The 13,387-nt window shown below is 44.9% G+C and overlaps 1 protein-coding gene across 1 annotated transcript in view; it reads right to left on the reverse strand.

The window, feature by feature from the left end:
• Nucleotides 1-2,549: 2,549 nt before the first annotated feature.
• Nucleotides 2,550-13,387, reverse strand: part of FBXO32 (F-box protein 32) — a 29,085-nt gene continuing 18,247 nt past the window's right edge. The window contains exons 5-9 of the mRNA XM_006211408.4: nucleotides 11,279-11,372; nucleotides 10,255-10,439; nucleotides 4,723-4,905; nucleotides 3,456-3,599; nucleotides 2,550-3,061 (exon numbers count right to left, since the gene is read on the reverse strand). Of these exons, the coding sequence (XP_006211470.1) occupies nucleotides 2,972-3,061; nucleotides 3,456-3,599; nucleotides 4,723-4,905; nucleotides 10,255-10,439; nucleotides 11,279-11,372 (696 nt within the window). The 3' untranslated portion in view covers nucleotides 2,550-2,971. The remainder of the gene's footprint in view (nucleotides 3,062-3,455; nucleotides 3,600-4,722; nucleotides 4,906-10,254; nucleotides 10,440-11,278; nucleotides 11,373-13,387) is intronic.

A 13,387-nucleotide genomic window follows, 5' to 3' on the forward strand; every position in this document is an offset into this window, starting at 1 on the left:
CTCCTTTCCGCAAATGCTGTGCCTGATTCTCAAGAAACTGTGGGATCATTGCTCAGAAACCTCTGAGTTGAACCAAGCCATGACACCCCAGTGGATCTGCTCCCACTGCCCTGGACAAAGCTCTTTGCTTCCCTGGAAGTCCAGGTTACGTTCATATTTGACATCAATTTTGAATTCTGCTTTATAGGGTTGGGGTGGGGGTAGGTAGGTACAGCAAAGAGAACAGAGTGTCCTGTCCCTTCTGGCTTTTAGGCCAGCAGTTCTGAGACAGGGATTCTTTGTTTTTGTTTTTTAGGTCAGGCTGTCCTGGAAGGGTTTACCACTAGACATTCTATAGACGATTAGTGCCCAGGGAATAAGTGTTTTCTTTTTAACTTTACTAATATGTAAGGCTCTGGCCATACTTCACAGCTACCCCATGGCACCAACTCAGATGCTCACACCCGCCGCCCTCACACAAACCATAGCGTCAAAGACACGCCCCTTCTACTCCTTCCCCGCTCCCTCTCCACCTGCCAGTTCCTTCCTCATTCTCCTCTTCTAAAGAGAGGGAACCACAATTGATGGTTTCTTCTTTTCTTTTCCTTAAACATTCTCCTTGACTCTTGTCACACACTACCTCCAATTACACCAAAGGAGATGGGGAGAGTCCGGAGGCACCATCTGGGTAAGCGTTTCAGAAAACCACCAGCCTGTCCGTTGGGTGGGGTCGTGGTGCACAGATGCTCCCGCTGCCTGGGGTGGGCTGTGCAATCCTGAGCACCGCCGGCAGTCCATGTGACACTGGTTCGCTCGTTTCATGCTGACCGTCAAAGCAGGCAACATTTCTGGGGCTGCAAACCTGAAGGTGCTGAGGAGACTCCCCTGGCTTGATCAGCACGAAGAAGCAGATGAGTTGGGGGCAAGATGTGGAGGGCCATGAAGGCCTAAAAATGCCAGAGTCAAAGGTGCCAGAGCTCTCACAGCAACGACAAAGCCAGCTCCCCCCACATCTTGCAAGAAGCTGAGACCTTTAAGAGAACATGCCTGAATTATGGAAGAATGAGCTTTTTAGTTCACAGTCTGGACTCTGCATTCTCAACATGACCTTGTTGAGGGAGGGGGTGGGGTGCAGGGAGGAAAGGGGGCAAAAAAAAAATCCCCGTTACATGTTACAGTGGTTCGTGGCCCTCCAAAACTCAACCTTACCCAACGAGATCTTATTCTTTAATATTTACTTTTTTTTCCAGAACTGAAGTTCAATTTACTTTTTTCTTCTTGGGGTGGGGGGAGGTGATAATGAAAAACGAGACCGAGGAACCCTGGAGGAGGCACAGACCTGGCAAAGCGTGAGGAATAGCGACCAACAGTCGCGTTTTCTTCCGAACGCTGGTACTTGGGTTGTGCTTTGAGGGAAGGGCATGAAGGGCTCCTACATCACTAGCTGGTCCCTTGGCTTGTTTTTGTACGTTCTTAACCATCTTTCCTGATCCAGGTCACCCCACAAGTTCAACCCCTAAGAATACACTGTTCTTCAACGTACATGTGAACTAATTTCCTATTTCTGCTTCATTTACTTGCCAAGGTCACGCAGGGTGGCCACTGTATTTACAAGAAAAAAAAAAGGAAAGCAGTTACAACTGCAAAAAATATGTACATTGTGGTAGAAAAGCAGAGTTCTATAAAAAAGTAAAAAACAAGAACATCCCCCATTCCCTCCCAGGAATATTGACTCCTTAAGTCCTGAGATTTCCATCTTCCACATAGTTACCTGCGGGTGTCTGCCGAGCAGGCTGCCCTGGGGCATGGAGCAAATTCAGGATGAACTCACGGCACCTCTGCTCCCTATCCGGCTGGAACTCCAGGCTTTACTTTATCATCCTTGCAAGAAGCCCTAGCTCGGGTTGACTAAATTTTGAAGTTAGGTGTAAAGAAAACTCCTCAACTCATCACCCAGCAAGAGGAACAGCAGCTGATACGTAAAACCTGTTTTACAAGCCTTTATCAGCACGCTGGCTCCAAACAGCCCCCAGAGATAGGCTTATCCGTGAAGATACCCAGGGACCCAGACAAGGCCAGAAGTGAAACAGGAATCAGAAAGTCTTCACAGCTATTGGGTGACTAATCCCATCTTTTCTGTGGCAGGAATTTCTCTGGGATTGTTTTTAATTGATTGGCCTTATGTTGCCCCGAATGAGCTACAACATGAAAAGGAAAAAGGCGTGTGTGCTTTGGGGTTGTTCTAGAAAAAGAGGCAACCCCAGAGTGCCCCATTTGTCTAAAAAGGAAGTCTGACATATGATGAGGATTGCCTCCGGTATCTCTTCCTGCTTTGAATCACTTTTTATATGATGAAGAAACAAGAAAAACAGATACTGCCTACTGGACAATGCACTTTGTCAGAGCGAGCATTGTAGCTTTCCGAGGTAGACTATTGTGTGATATCTTCAGAAGATAAGGCCCTGTACCCATGCGGGTTTAAGATGAGTGGTACTTCCTTTGTCTTTTCAAAACAAACCCCAAATCAAAACCAAAAGCCCAGGGATTTCTCATAGTAGTTCTTCTTCTTCTTTCCAACACGTTTTCACATTGTAAACAAAGAGCCTTCTATCTTGCATTTGAGTTTTGCCCCCCTTTCTTCCACATCTCTAGGGAACTATAAAGGAGTTTCAGTGAACAGCAAAAGAATTCCATTTTCACTGATGAAATAGAATTCCTGCCCTTATAGTCTTGCTGGCAAATCATTAGGGGAAAAAGTTTATTTACAGGATTTCTGCTTTTTTATACCAATTCTAATGAGAAGTCCATATGCTGAAATTCCCAGCCAGCAACTGCATCTCTCCCCTCCAATGTCCTGTCAATGACTTATCTTAGAAGTTTCGAGCCAGTGTTTAAAATGTACACTATTTACAAACGAAGTGTCCAAACTCTGTATTCACAACCATCCAATCAGCAGGGGAACCCCTTCTAGGGTGCTGTCGTGTGTTGGTATTCAGAACTTGAACAAGTTGATAAAGTCCTGGGGTGAAAGTGAAATGGAGCAGCTCTCAGGGTTATTGGCTGTGCACGGGTGATCGGTGCCCTGGAAAGGAACATCACGGTTAGGTGGGAGTTCTCGGCGGTGTCTCACTGGCTTGTAGCACTGTAAGGCACTGTCCAACCTCAAAACAACATTCCTCTGTCATGAATGCCATGCACTATGGAAAAATTGAAGGGCTGTGCGTGCGTGTGTGTGCACCTGTGCACAGAGAGATGGGGAGTTTGGGGGTGAGTGGGTTGCAGAAAAAAATAAACACAAGGGAGTGAAGGCAATGAAGATCTTTAAAAGTTCCTCTCTCTAGGGACTGAATCAGTTTATCTTCACCTTCAGCTGGGGGCTACAGTAGTGGAGAGCAGGAAAGACAATATCATGCTGGCGCTATGGGCTTGTAGGGGCTGGGCTGGGGGTGTGTGACAGCTACCTCTGATACACCTACCTTCCAGGAGAGAATGTGGCAGTGTCTGCAAAGCTGAAGGGTGTCTCCGTACTGCTCCTTGCGTGGGTAACATCGCACAAGTTTAAAATACATCTTCTTCCAATCCAGCTGTCCTTTGTCTGACAAAATTAATCGCTTGCGGATCTGAGTATCAGAGAAAGAAGAGGGAGGGTATAGCTCAGTGGTAGAGTATGTGCTTAGCATATATGAAGTCCTGGGTTCAATCCCTACTACCTCCATTAAAAAAATTAAAATAACCACATAAATAAACCTAATTACCTTACCCCTGCCAAAAATTTTTTTAATTTTAAAAAATTTTAAAAAATTTTTTAAATGTCAAAGAAAAGTAGTTCTGGAAAGTTCTGCTCCTGCTCCCTTTCCCCCTTTTTCATCTATTCCCTGGCAATAGCTCAGGGAAAAATAGCAAAGATATAAAGAAGTAGCTTCTGAGTTCTACCCAGGGAAACAGTAGCTTTTAAGCACTCTTAAAAGAAACAGGTGGCTGGTGACATCTCACGGGCAACTTCTACTTAACTGCATTTGGATGGCCCTGGAAGGTTTAGGCGGTCTCAGTAAACAGCTTCAATCTTCTCTTTGCTATAGACTTGAGTGATTATTTCCAGGGAGAGGCAGTGACTGCTTGGCACAGTGGCTCTATTTTATATCTAAATATTAGTGGCTTCCTGAACAGAACTTGTTGAACTTACACTTCTGGATAAAGAAGTTGGGAAAAAAAAAATCTGAGGCAGCATGAGGAGGGGAGAGAGGCCTAGAGCTGGGGTCAGAAGGCCCAAACTGAAATCCAAGGCCAGTTTCCTCGCTTAGAGAGCACTCCACTAATTGGGATGTATCACTTAGCCACTTGTGGCCTTAGTCCTTTCATCTGTTTAAAGTGAGCACAACGATAGCTAACCTTCCCTGGGTCATTATATGAAATAATATCAGTAAAAGTAGTTTAGCTATAATATGTCATAAAAGTGTAAGTTACTTTGTTATAGAAAAGAAGGACTGGTGCTAATTTAGGATTTTTTTTTAACAGCAAGCTGTAAAATGGAATATGTTAAGAATACGTTTTTTCCACGTATTGAAACACAAGAAAAATCTCACACGTTTTCTTTAGAAACTCCTTGGACTATTGTTTTTCAGTTAAACCAGGAAGCCCTGGAGGGTGGGCTCCAATACTTCAAGCTTGAGAAGGATGCCAAGGAAGCTTGAGGTGGGGGCAGAGAGGGAGAGAAGGAAGGAATGGCTGCTGGGTGCCACCCACCTGCCGCTCGGAGAAGTGGTACTGGCAGAGTTTCTTCCATAACAGCCGGTCCTCACTGAGCACGTGCAGGTCGGGGGCCACCTGGCCCAGACTGACCAGGTCGCGGCCATCGCTCAGCCTTTGCATGATGTTTAGTTGTAAGCACAGGGGCAGATCGGTGAAGGTGAGGCCTTTGAAGGCAGGCTGAGGGGGAGAGGGATTCAGTTAAGAGAAGAGCAGTTCACCAGGCGACACCCTCACACCCTCCAAGGGGACAGCTGTTCCCTCATCCTCCAGCTGTGCAGTCCTGAGCACAGCTCGAGCTGGTTTATTGATCAGAGATCAAAAGCATCAAATCTCCCTGCCCTAAGTGCAGAAAAAGGACCCATGGCTGAGACCCAGAAAGAACAACCTGGAGTGGCTCCAGCTGATGGTGCCCGAAGGATATTCCTAACTTGCACAAAACTTTACACTTTTTAAAAAAACTGAAACGTAATTGACTTACAATCCTATGTTTCAGGTGTACTACCTAGTGATGTGACATTTGCATACATTATGAGATGATCAACAATATTCTAGTACCCATGTGTCCCCATATAAAGTTATCACAGTGTTACTGACTTTGTTATTGTTATTCCTTACGCTGTGTATTACATCCCTATGGCTCATTTATTTTATAACTGGAGGCGTGTACCTCTTAATGCCCTTCACCTATTTACACTTTAAAGATTCTCCTAATAGCACATACTGGATTCTTGTGCTTCAGTCGGTTATGATATTTGCTGCCTTTGTGAAGGACTCCTTGCCCTGGAGAGAGCACCCCTAGCCCCAGTCTCAGTGCCTGCCCCCTTGTGACCACTGATCCCTTCAAGCAGGTTTTCTCCCTGGCCCCCAGACACGCTGCCCACAAGGCCCTCACTCTCCGCAGTCAGTCGTCTCTGCCCATCCAAATGTGATTCTTCCTCGGATGCAACAACTTCCTTTATGTTATGAAATGCAACCCATCTCCAAAAGAAAGCTTGAATGAACAAGAAAGCTTGAATTCCTACTAGAATTTAAGCTCATGGAGGCAGAAAATGTTGGTTTTTTTTTCATTGCTATGTCTAAAATAGTCTAGAAGCATGTTGGCGTATAGTAGGCACTCAATAAATACTTGTGGAATGATGCAACTCAAATAATTAAATAGGTAAAAATAGCAACAACAGAAAGACTCTACTGGTGTGTGTGTGTGTGTGTGTGTGTGTGTGTGTGTGTGTGTGTGTGTGTGTGTGTGTGTGTGTGTGTGTGTGTGTGTGTGTGTGTTTGCACGTGCGTACACACGCATATGTGCCTGCATTGGGAATGGCTGGTTAAGAACCTTTCAGCCTAAACTTCATTATCCATTGAGGCATCTCTGTTCAAACCAAGGGCTCCATGGAACATTTTGAAAACTATTCGTCTGTGGAGAACACATTGGCAATTAATCATGAGATTCTCCAGAAGCTTCTTCTACTATATCCTTGAGTTTATATTTGAGCCCTTTATTGTTTAAATTTTGATGAGCTCAGGGGATCCCACCCAGACCAGGATCCTTGAAGGCAAGGTCTCAGCTTGGATCCCTCAGCCCAGCACAAAAACCCTCTTCTGAGTGCCTCCTAGGCCTGCAAGGGGCGAGAGACCCAGAAATGTAAACAAATAATTATAGAACAAAGGTTAAATGCCATCAAGAAGATTAGCACAAAGAACTCTGGGAACAGTCCGTGCAGAAGGTCCTCCTTAGGATTTGTTGCTATTTCTTGAACAGCAACTGGATGCTGCCATCTGGATAAGAAGTCAGCACAAATCGCTCGAGACTGGTTCTTTGTCCTTCCCATGCTAGTCCTGGGTGAGCTCTTGAATTTGAACTACTGACATTTTTGGCTCAGTGTTCTATCACTTCTGGAGGTCACACACACAAAAAAAATACAGGATGAAGAAACCCTTCCTTAGCTCGGGGGAAAATAAACTCTACGAGGCACAGCAGAGCCAGAACACACAGGAATATAGGAGACACGCGGTCTCAGCACCCCTCCTGCGTCCCCGCAAAGCAGGACAGGTGTGCAGAGGGAAGGAGGGTGGTGGCGGGCGCTGTGGGCAGGTGGAACATGGAGAAGGATGGGAGGCAGGACACGCAGGACACGCAGGACACGGGGTGGACAAGCAGCAGATTTTAATCCCAGGTGTCCTTGGGAAAACCTGGGTCTCAATTTCCCTGTGTCCAGAATGAACTGGTTTCGAAGACTCTGGAGATCCCTTCTACCTCCAACAATCTCAGACTTGGAGTAGCTTCAGCCTCCAGACTCGTCAGAAGCGTCTACGATTTGACAATTTATGTTGTTCAGGCTGCTGGGCTGAACTTTCAATTGTTTGCAAAACTCAGGACTTTGCCGGACTTTGCAGAAGGCCCTAGACCTATTTGTCATTTATCATCTGCTGCTGATCATATGAGCCAATAAAACTGCCATGAGATTTTCTTTTTGTTTCCAGCACTTCAAAGCATCTACTTTTTTGGTTAAAACTCCCAGGCCAATTATTACATGAACTCCTATTAAAGTCCACTTGGCAGAATTCACTCTCAAGTTTTCAGACCTGAACTTTTCCAAAATCCTTGCCCAGACCCCATGCTGAGCCTTTCCTCCTGATAAATGGTTAACTGCTAGAGTGCTTTTTTTCTCTTTGAATATAAACATGTAAAAGAAAAAGAAGTCACTCTTGCTCCCCTCTATCAAGTGTTTGGCTAAAATCCTTTTGTATTCACTCTGCCTGCCTCCCCACTCCCCACCTCCCCCACTGCCTGTGCTTCCAAACCCTTCCTTGCTCACGGCACACTGTGATTCTATTCAATTTTTCCCCCTATAAGCCAGCTTTCTTAGTTTTTTTTTTTTTAACTCCCTTCATTCTTTATTATATTAATTATTTTTGCCAGTAAAAATTGGCTCCATAGAATTAGATAGGAAATTTTGAAGGCAAACAAGATTATGTGCTGGGAAGATACTGATAGAACTTTGGCAAATAGAAAGCAATTAATGTAAATGTCACCTTAACATTTTCATGTAATAACTTACTTCTCTTTGGTCCAAACTGTTAAAAAGTAAGTATATTTTAAAATATAGTCCAGACTGAAGTAATTAAGTCTCTCTCTCTCTCTCTCTCTCTCTGATCTTTCTTTCCTCTGGAGAGTTGGGAATTTGTGTAAAAAGCTCTTCAGGTCTCTGTGGGTTCCCAGCACTGCTCTCAAAATAATGTAGCTCAGAGCCAAGGAGGGTTGGGAAGGAGGGCATGAGGGAGGAGAGTGTGCTGGGTTAAAGCACAGCCTCTAAGGACAGGCCTGGGTTCAGCCCCCTTCTTACCGGTGGGGAGGCCCCGGCCAGATTATTCTTAACTACTCGGTCTGATTTTTCTCATTTATAAGATGAAGAGAAGCGTATCTTACAGTGTTGCTGGTGGAGTGGATGAGACAGTGCATAGAAGTACTGAGCATAATGCCCAGTAAATATTAGCTATTATAATGACTCCTACTTAGAATTATTCACTAGATGAGTTAACTCATACAGTAAAGGACTTAGCAGAGTGTCTGCCACAGAGTGAGCCCTGAAAAATAAGAACAGCTGATGCATTTATAATACTTATTACATGTCAGGCACTGTTCTCTCTCTATGTTAAATTATTAAATCTCACACCAGGGCTGTGTGCTAGGCATGACTGCCTCTATTCTCCAAGTCAGGAAAGTGAGGTACAGAGAAGGTGAATAGCCCCAGATCCTGTGGTTGGTAAATTTTCATACTCATCTGAGGTGAACTTCAGTATTTAATCTGTCCTGCATGGGATTTCATTGGATTTAAAAGGCTTGCAAAAAGCTGGGTCATTGAATAAATAGTTGGAAGAGAGCTGGTTTGAAAAAAAAGTTTGGAAACCACTGATGTTTCAAGTTTTGCCATTTTAGGAATAAGGAGTCCAGGGTTCTGGTCTCAGCTCTAGCCCTGATTGCTGTGTTACTCGGGGAAAGTCACTGAGCTTCTCTGATCCCCATTCTACCCTCACCCCCATGAAGGGTAATGGCAACTGCAATGAGTACCTCCTAGGAGAGTTTGTAGATCAACGAAGGAGAGCTTTGGGGAAATAAGCCCATGGAAATCCAAGATACGTGGGCAGATGTGGCCAAGAGGGGCTCCTGTGAGGTGGACAGAGAGAACAGAGGCAGGTTCTGGTCACGTGACCACCCAAATAGGTGTTCCAAGTTGCTGGAGGGAAGATGTCCTTGGGACAAGTGGGACTTGCTCATTTATATCACTGGCTGACTATCACTGGTGTACGTGTGTGTATGTGTCTGTATGTGTATGTGTACGTACTGTAGCATAAGTGATTCTAAGGAAGTCACATAACTCTGAGGCTTCTAATTATTCCCTCTGTTTCAGAGTCTATAAAAAAACTAAGGCTCAGAAAGGTTATTAACAGTGAAGTCAAGGACCCTGCATTTTGCAAACTTCATACAGTGAAACGCTTATTTAAAAGCGGTCAAAGAAGTTTTTTCATGTTACTTTCTCGAGAGATGGGGCAGATCCAAACTTTATCAGCCTGGGTCCCGGAACCACTTAAAACAGCCGTGGTCAGTGATTAGATTAAGTCAGCCAAGTGCTATGTGAGCTGCCTAAGTGCGTCTGTCCATTAGGGAGCCTTAAGAGATTACACCAGCATCTTTCCCACATTGGCGTGTACGTGTGTGTGTGTATGCGTATGTGTGTGTGTGGAGGGCCTTAGTCCTCCTGCTCACTATTAAGACAACAAAAGCTGAGGGCCAACTTACGCTTTAAAAGCCAAAAGAAGCTACTGATAGTAGTTTAGCTGGTAATATGGTGGAGGGGTGGTTGGTTGGTTTGCTTTAAGTGAGAACTTTTCTTTTCCTACATGTATGTTTACAGTCTTTACTCAAAGGCTTCCTTTGTCATAACCATAAATAATTGGAACTAGAGTTCTAAGTGGTTGATACCAGTTCTCCAAGCCACTGCCATCATAGCTCTGTTGTATTCAAGGCAGCATCCTAAAACTATAAACAATACGTACTTTAAGAAGAAATGGGCAAAGGGGAACGATCTCCAGATGCTACTAAAGGTTTCAGGGTCACGCCCCAAAGGTCAAATTTCTCATTTTCCCACCACGTTTCAGTTGGCTGCCATCTTTCCATATACTCAGATCCTGCTCTGCCAAGTTCTTCTTCCCACCTTCCCTTTATTAGAAAGTCCCCCAGCCCATCCTCAGCACCAGTTTAAAGTATCAGATCAGAACAGTCCAGACTCTTCTATCACCAGAATGGTTTTGAAGTCCTGGCGGGGCGCTGGGTGGGGGTATAGCTCAACGGTAGAGTGTGTGTTTAGCATGCATGAGGTCCTGGGTTCAACCTTCAGTACTTCCATTAACCAAAAAGAAGAAAATTAACAACAACAAAAAAAGTCCTGGTGAGGCCACCCAGCATCTCAGCAGAGGAATCGACGGAAGCCGTTCCTGCTGGGAGGAAGCTAGGGTGGGTGCTCCGCTTACCCTGGTAATTTGGATGTTGTTCAGCTGCTGCTGCCAGTGTAGAATCGTCTCCATTCGATACACCCACATGTTAATGTTCCCGACCAGCACAGACTTGCCCACTCTTTGGACCAGAGTACACAAGGACGTGTAGAGGGTCTGGAGTAGTTCCCGTATTAGTCTAATGTTTTGCTGGTCTTCAAGGACTTGAGTGGGGAAGAAAAAAAAGTAGCAACAGTTACGATACCGGAACACTCCGTATTTTACAAGTGGTTCTTTCTTCTTCTCTATTCTGCTCGTGTTACCAGGGTACGCTCCCTGGGGACGTGGTTGTCTTTCTCACTGGTGTTTATTCCACACTTGGCCAAGCTTCTGCACTCGAGGTTATTGGGTAGAATTTCCATGATCTAGGTCCCTCTTTGTTCTCTCCTCTGTTTTCTGCAAAGACTCTTTCTCTCTCCATTGTCCCACCAGCCCCAATGGCTCACCTGATCTGAAAGCAGTTTCTTTTTGCCCAGCTGTGATGTCTCTTTTAGGTGATCAGTGGTAACAGCACAGGTTTGGGGGGTCGGGAGCTTGGATTCTAGTCCAGTCTGGCTGACTCTATGTGATTACAGATAACTCACTCTTTTTCCCGTGTATACAATGAGTCAGTTGAGCCAGAGATGTAAAGTTCCTTTTAGCTCAGTGAGTCTATGAATCTATTCTGCCTTGTACACAGCTCAATTTTTAAGAATTTGAAATTCAGAGGTTCGGTAGCCAAGGCTGGGACATGTGCCTACACTGAGAAGCTTGAGAGGCTTACAGCAGGGCAAGTGGATGATCCCAGCACAAGGACAGGAGGGTGGTGGTCTCACCCTCTGTCGTCAGCATGAGTGGCAGTCCTTTCTAAACCGGAATCTGGCATCCCCGAAATGCGTCTGGAGTCATTCATTTCCATCCACTCACATTCGCTTAAGTCTAGTGACACGTCCACTCCATTGGAAAATCCATCTGCCCAGCCCCAGGCCTATAAAAAGGGGTGAGAGAGTGAGATAGAGCTCACCTTTCAGTACCACTTTTTCCAAAATGTTCATGAAGTTCTTTTGGGCAATGCCACTCAGGGAAGTGAGCTGTGACTTTGCTATCAGTTCCAACAGCTGTGGATAAAAATAGAAGTCGCCAGGCTTAGAATACAGAGATATTTTTCTCCTCTAATCTTCACTTTTGAGTCACATGACACGTAGATACAGACTGACGAGGAGAGAGAAACGGCAGGCAGGGCCACAATGCAATAAAAAGCAGATGCTCCGAGCGAAAGACAAATGGGGGTAATTCAAAGCCTAGGAATCAGGCTGAATAGTTGATTGCTTTTTTTTCTTTTAAATATAAAGAGTTTGGCTTCAGCCAGGGCTAATTCATTCTACTTGTCCTGCTCCAGCAAGGGAAGCTGAGGTTCTCTGAAGGGAACAAAACCTCCTGTGACCTGCAAAGGTTTGAGGTCTATGAAACCAGTCCCAGTGGAAGTTCTATCCCCACTTGAACTTCTCCCCACTGGCTATGACTGCTCTCAAAGCTCCTAAACGCTCATGTTCAGCAACAGTGTGCACTTTTCAAGGAAGTGGCAATCATCCAGATATCCCCTGCTTTGCAGCGTTAATAAAAATGTCTATTAATTAGAATTTTTCCTTGCACGTAACCTTCTGTAGAAAGAGGCCAATAACAGGAAGAGGGAGAAATGAAGGGATGTATAGTGTATACTCGTATTTCTAGCCTCGTAGCTCTTAGCCTTACGTGCAAGTCTTGATTTGATGACTTATTAGTTCTGTGACTCTGGGCAAATTCCTGAGTTTCTTGGTGCCCCACTTTCTTCATCTGTACTTGTACTACTTAGAGTCTCCAAGACTTGTGAGACCTTTAAATGAGGGAGTGCACACAAAGCCCTTGGCACAGCCTGGCAGAAATTAGGTAGAAAATAAAGGTTGGTTTGTTTACTGAAGGAGTATGTCCCATCCCCACCATCCACGTTATCCTCAAACAAAAAGAAATAAATAATTTACGTTGGTGCACCCTTAGTTTAATCCTTCTTCTCCTCAAAAGCAAAATTCTTTATAGATGAGGCAAGACTTTAAAAAAAAATCAAAGATTCTATTGTTGAAAAAATGAAACTTTAGACTGGAATGGAAGTCAGAGCTCCTGGAGTTCAACCCAGTTAGCAGATGAGCACAGTGAGGCTTAAGAGACTGAACTTAACCAACTAAGCTACAAGGAGTGAGAGGGGTCAGCAGAATCCTTCTTAACACACTACATGCTTTCACAGAGTAACCGAACAACAGAGGTCGATGTAAAGTGAAAAGAATTAATTGTACCAGAACCCACCAGGCGCCCAAGTAAAACTAACTAGCCTTTGAGCTAGTAAACCGGACTTCAAGAACCATGACCTCCCTTTATGTTAAAGCTTGCCTCTCTGCTCCTAGGAAACTTTCCAAAAGTTTCATCTCCTGGCCAGGCCCCAGCTCAACCTCACTTCAGGTCAGTAAACACCTAGTGAGATACTGTGCTGGGTGCTGGAATCAAGGCTGAGGGAACTAGCAAAGTGACATTTTAAAAACTGGGCTGCGGAGAAGAATGGAAACTTTTGGATCAAAGCCCCAGGCAATTCAAAGAACCTCTGCCTCCAAGGCATTTGTTGAAAAATATGTCCCCACGGAGCCCCTGAGGAGCCTGTCAAACTGTGTGGACTTTTAATTTCCTGAGCAGAATTTTACTTTAAGTTAAAAAAAAAAAAGAGCCCAGATCTTTTCCTTCTTGGCTTATGTATCTCTCACATATGCAGGGAGAGGTGCCTTCACCAGGCTGGGGGAAGGCGGCAAGGAGAGGCTGAGGCTGGTTTGCAAAGGTTAGTCCTGGTGATCCAAGTTTGGATGGGAGATGCTGACCAAGCGCCCATGAAGAGGCAAGAAGTCAGAACATCAGTAGAGGCCACATCCATGGTGGTGACCACACTGGATATCCTCTGCTGTCTGGCTCAGCTCTGTCACCAACCAGCACGTGACAGTCAAGAGAGGAGTGAAAAATGGCACAAAGGGACTGGCCAAGCCTTTCATTTATCTCCCTGACCAACAACAAGATTCAGAAGGCCAAGCCAACGGTCTATTAATACCCTGAGATTCAC

This window comes from Vicugna pacos, chromosome 25 (genome assembly GCF_048564905.1).
Source record: "Vicugna pacos chromosome 25, VicPac4, whole genome shotgun sequence".
NCBI classification, from domain to species: Eukaryota; Metazoa; Chordata; class Mammalia; order Artiodactyla; family Camelidae; genus Vicugna; species Vicugna pacos.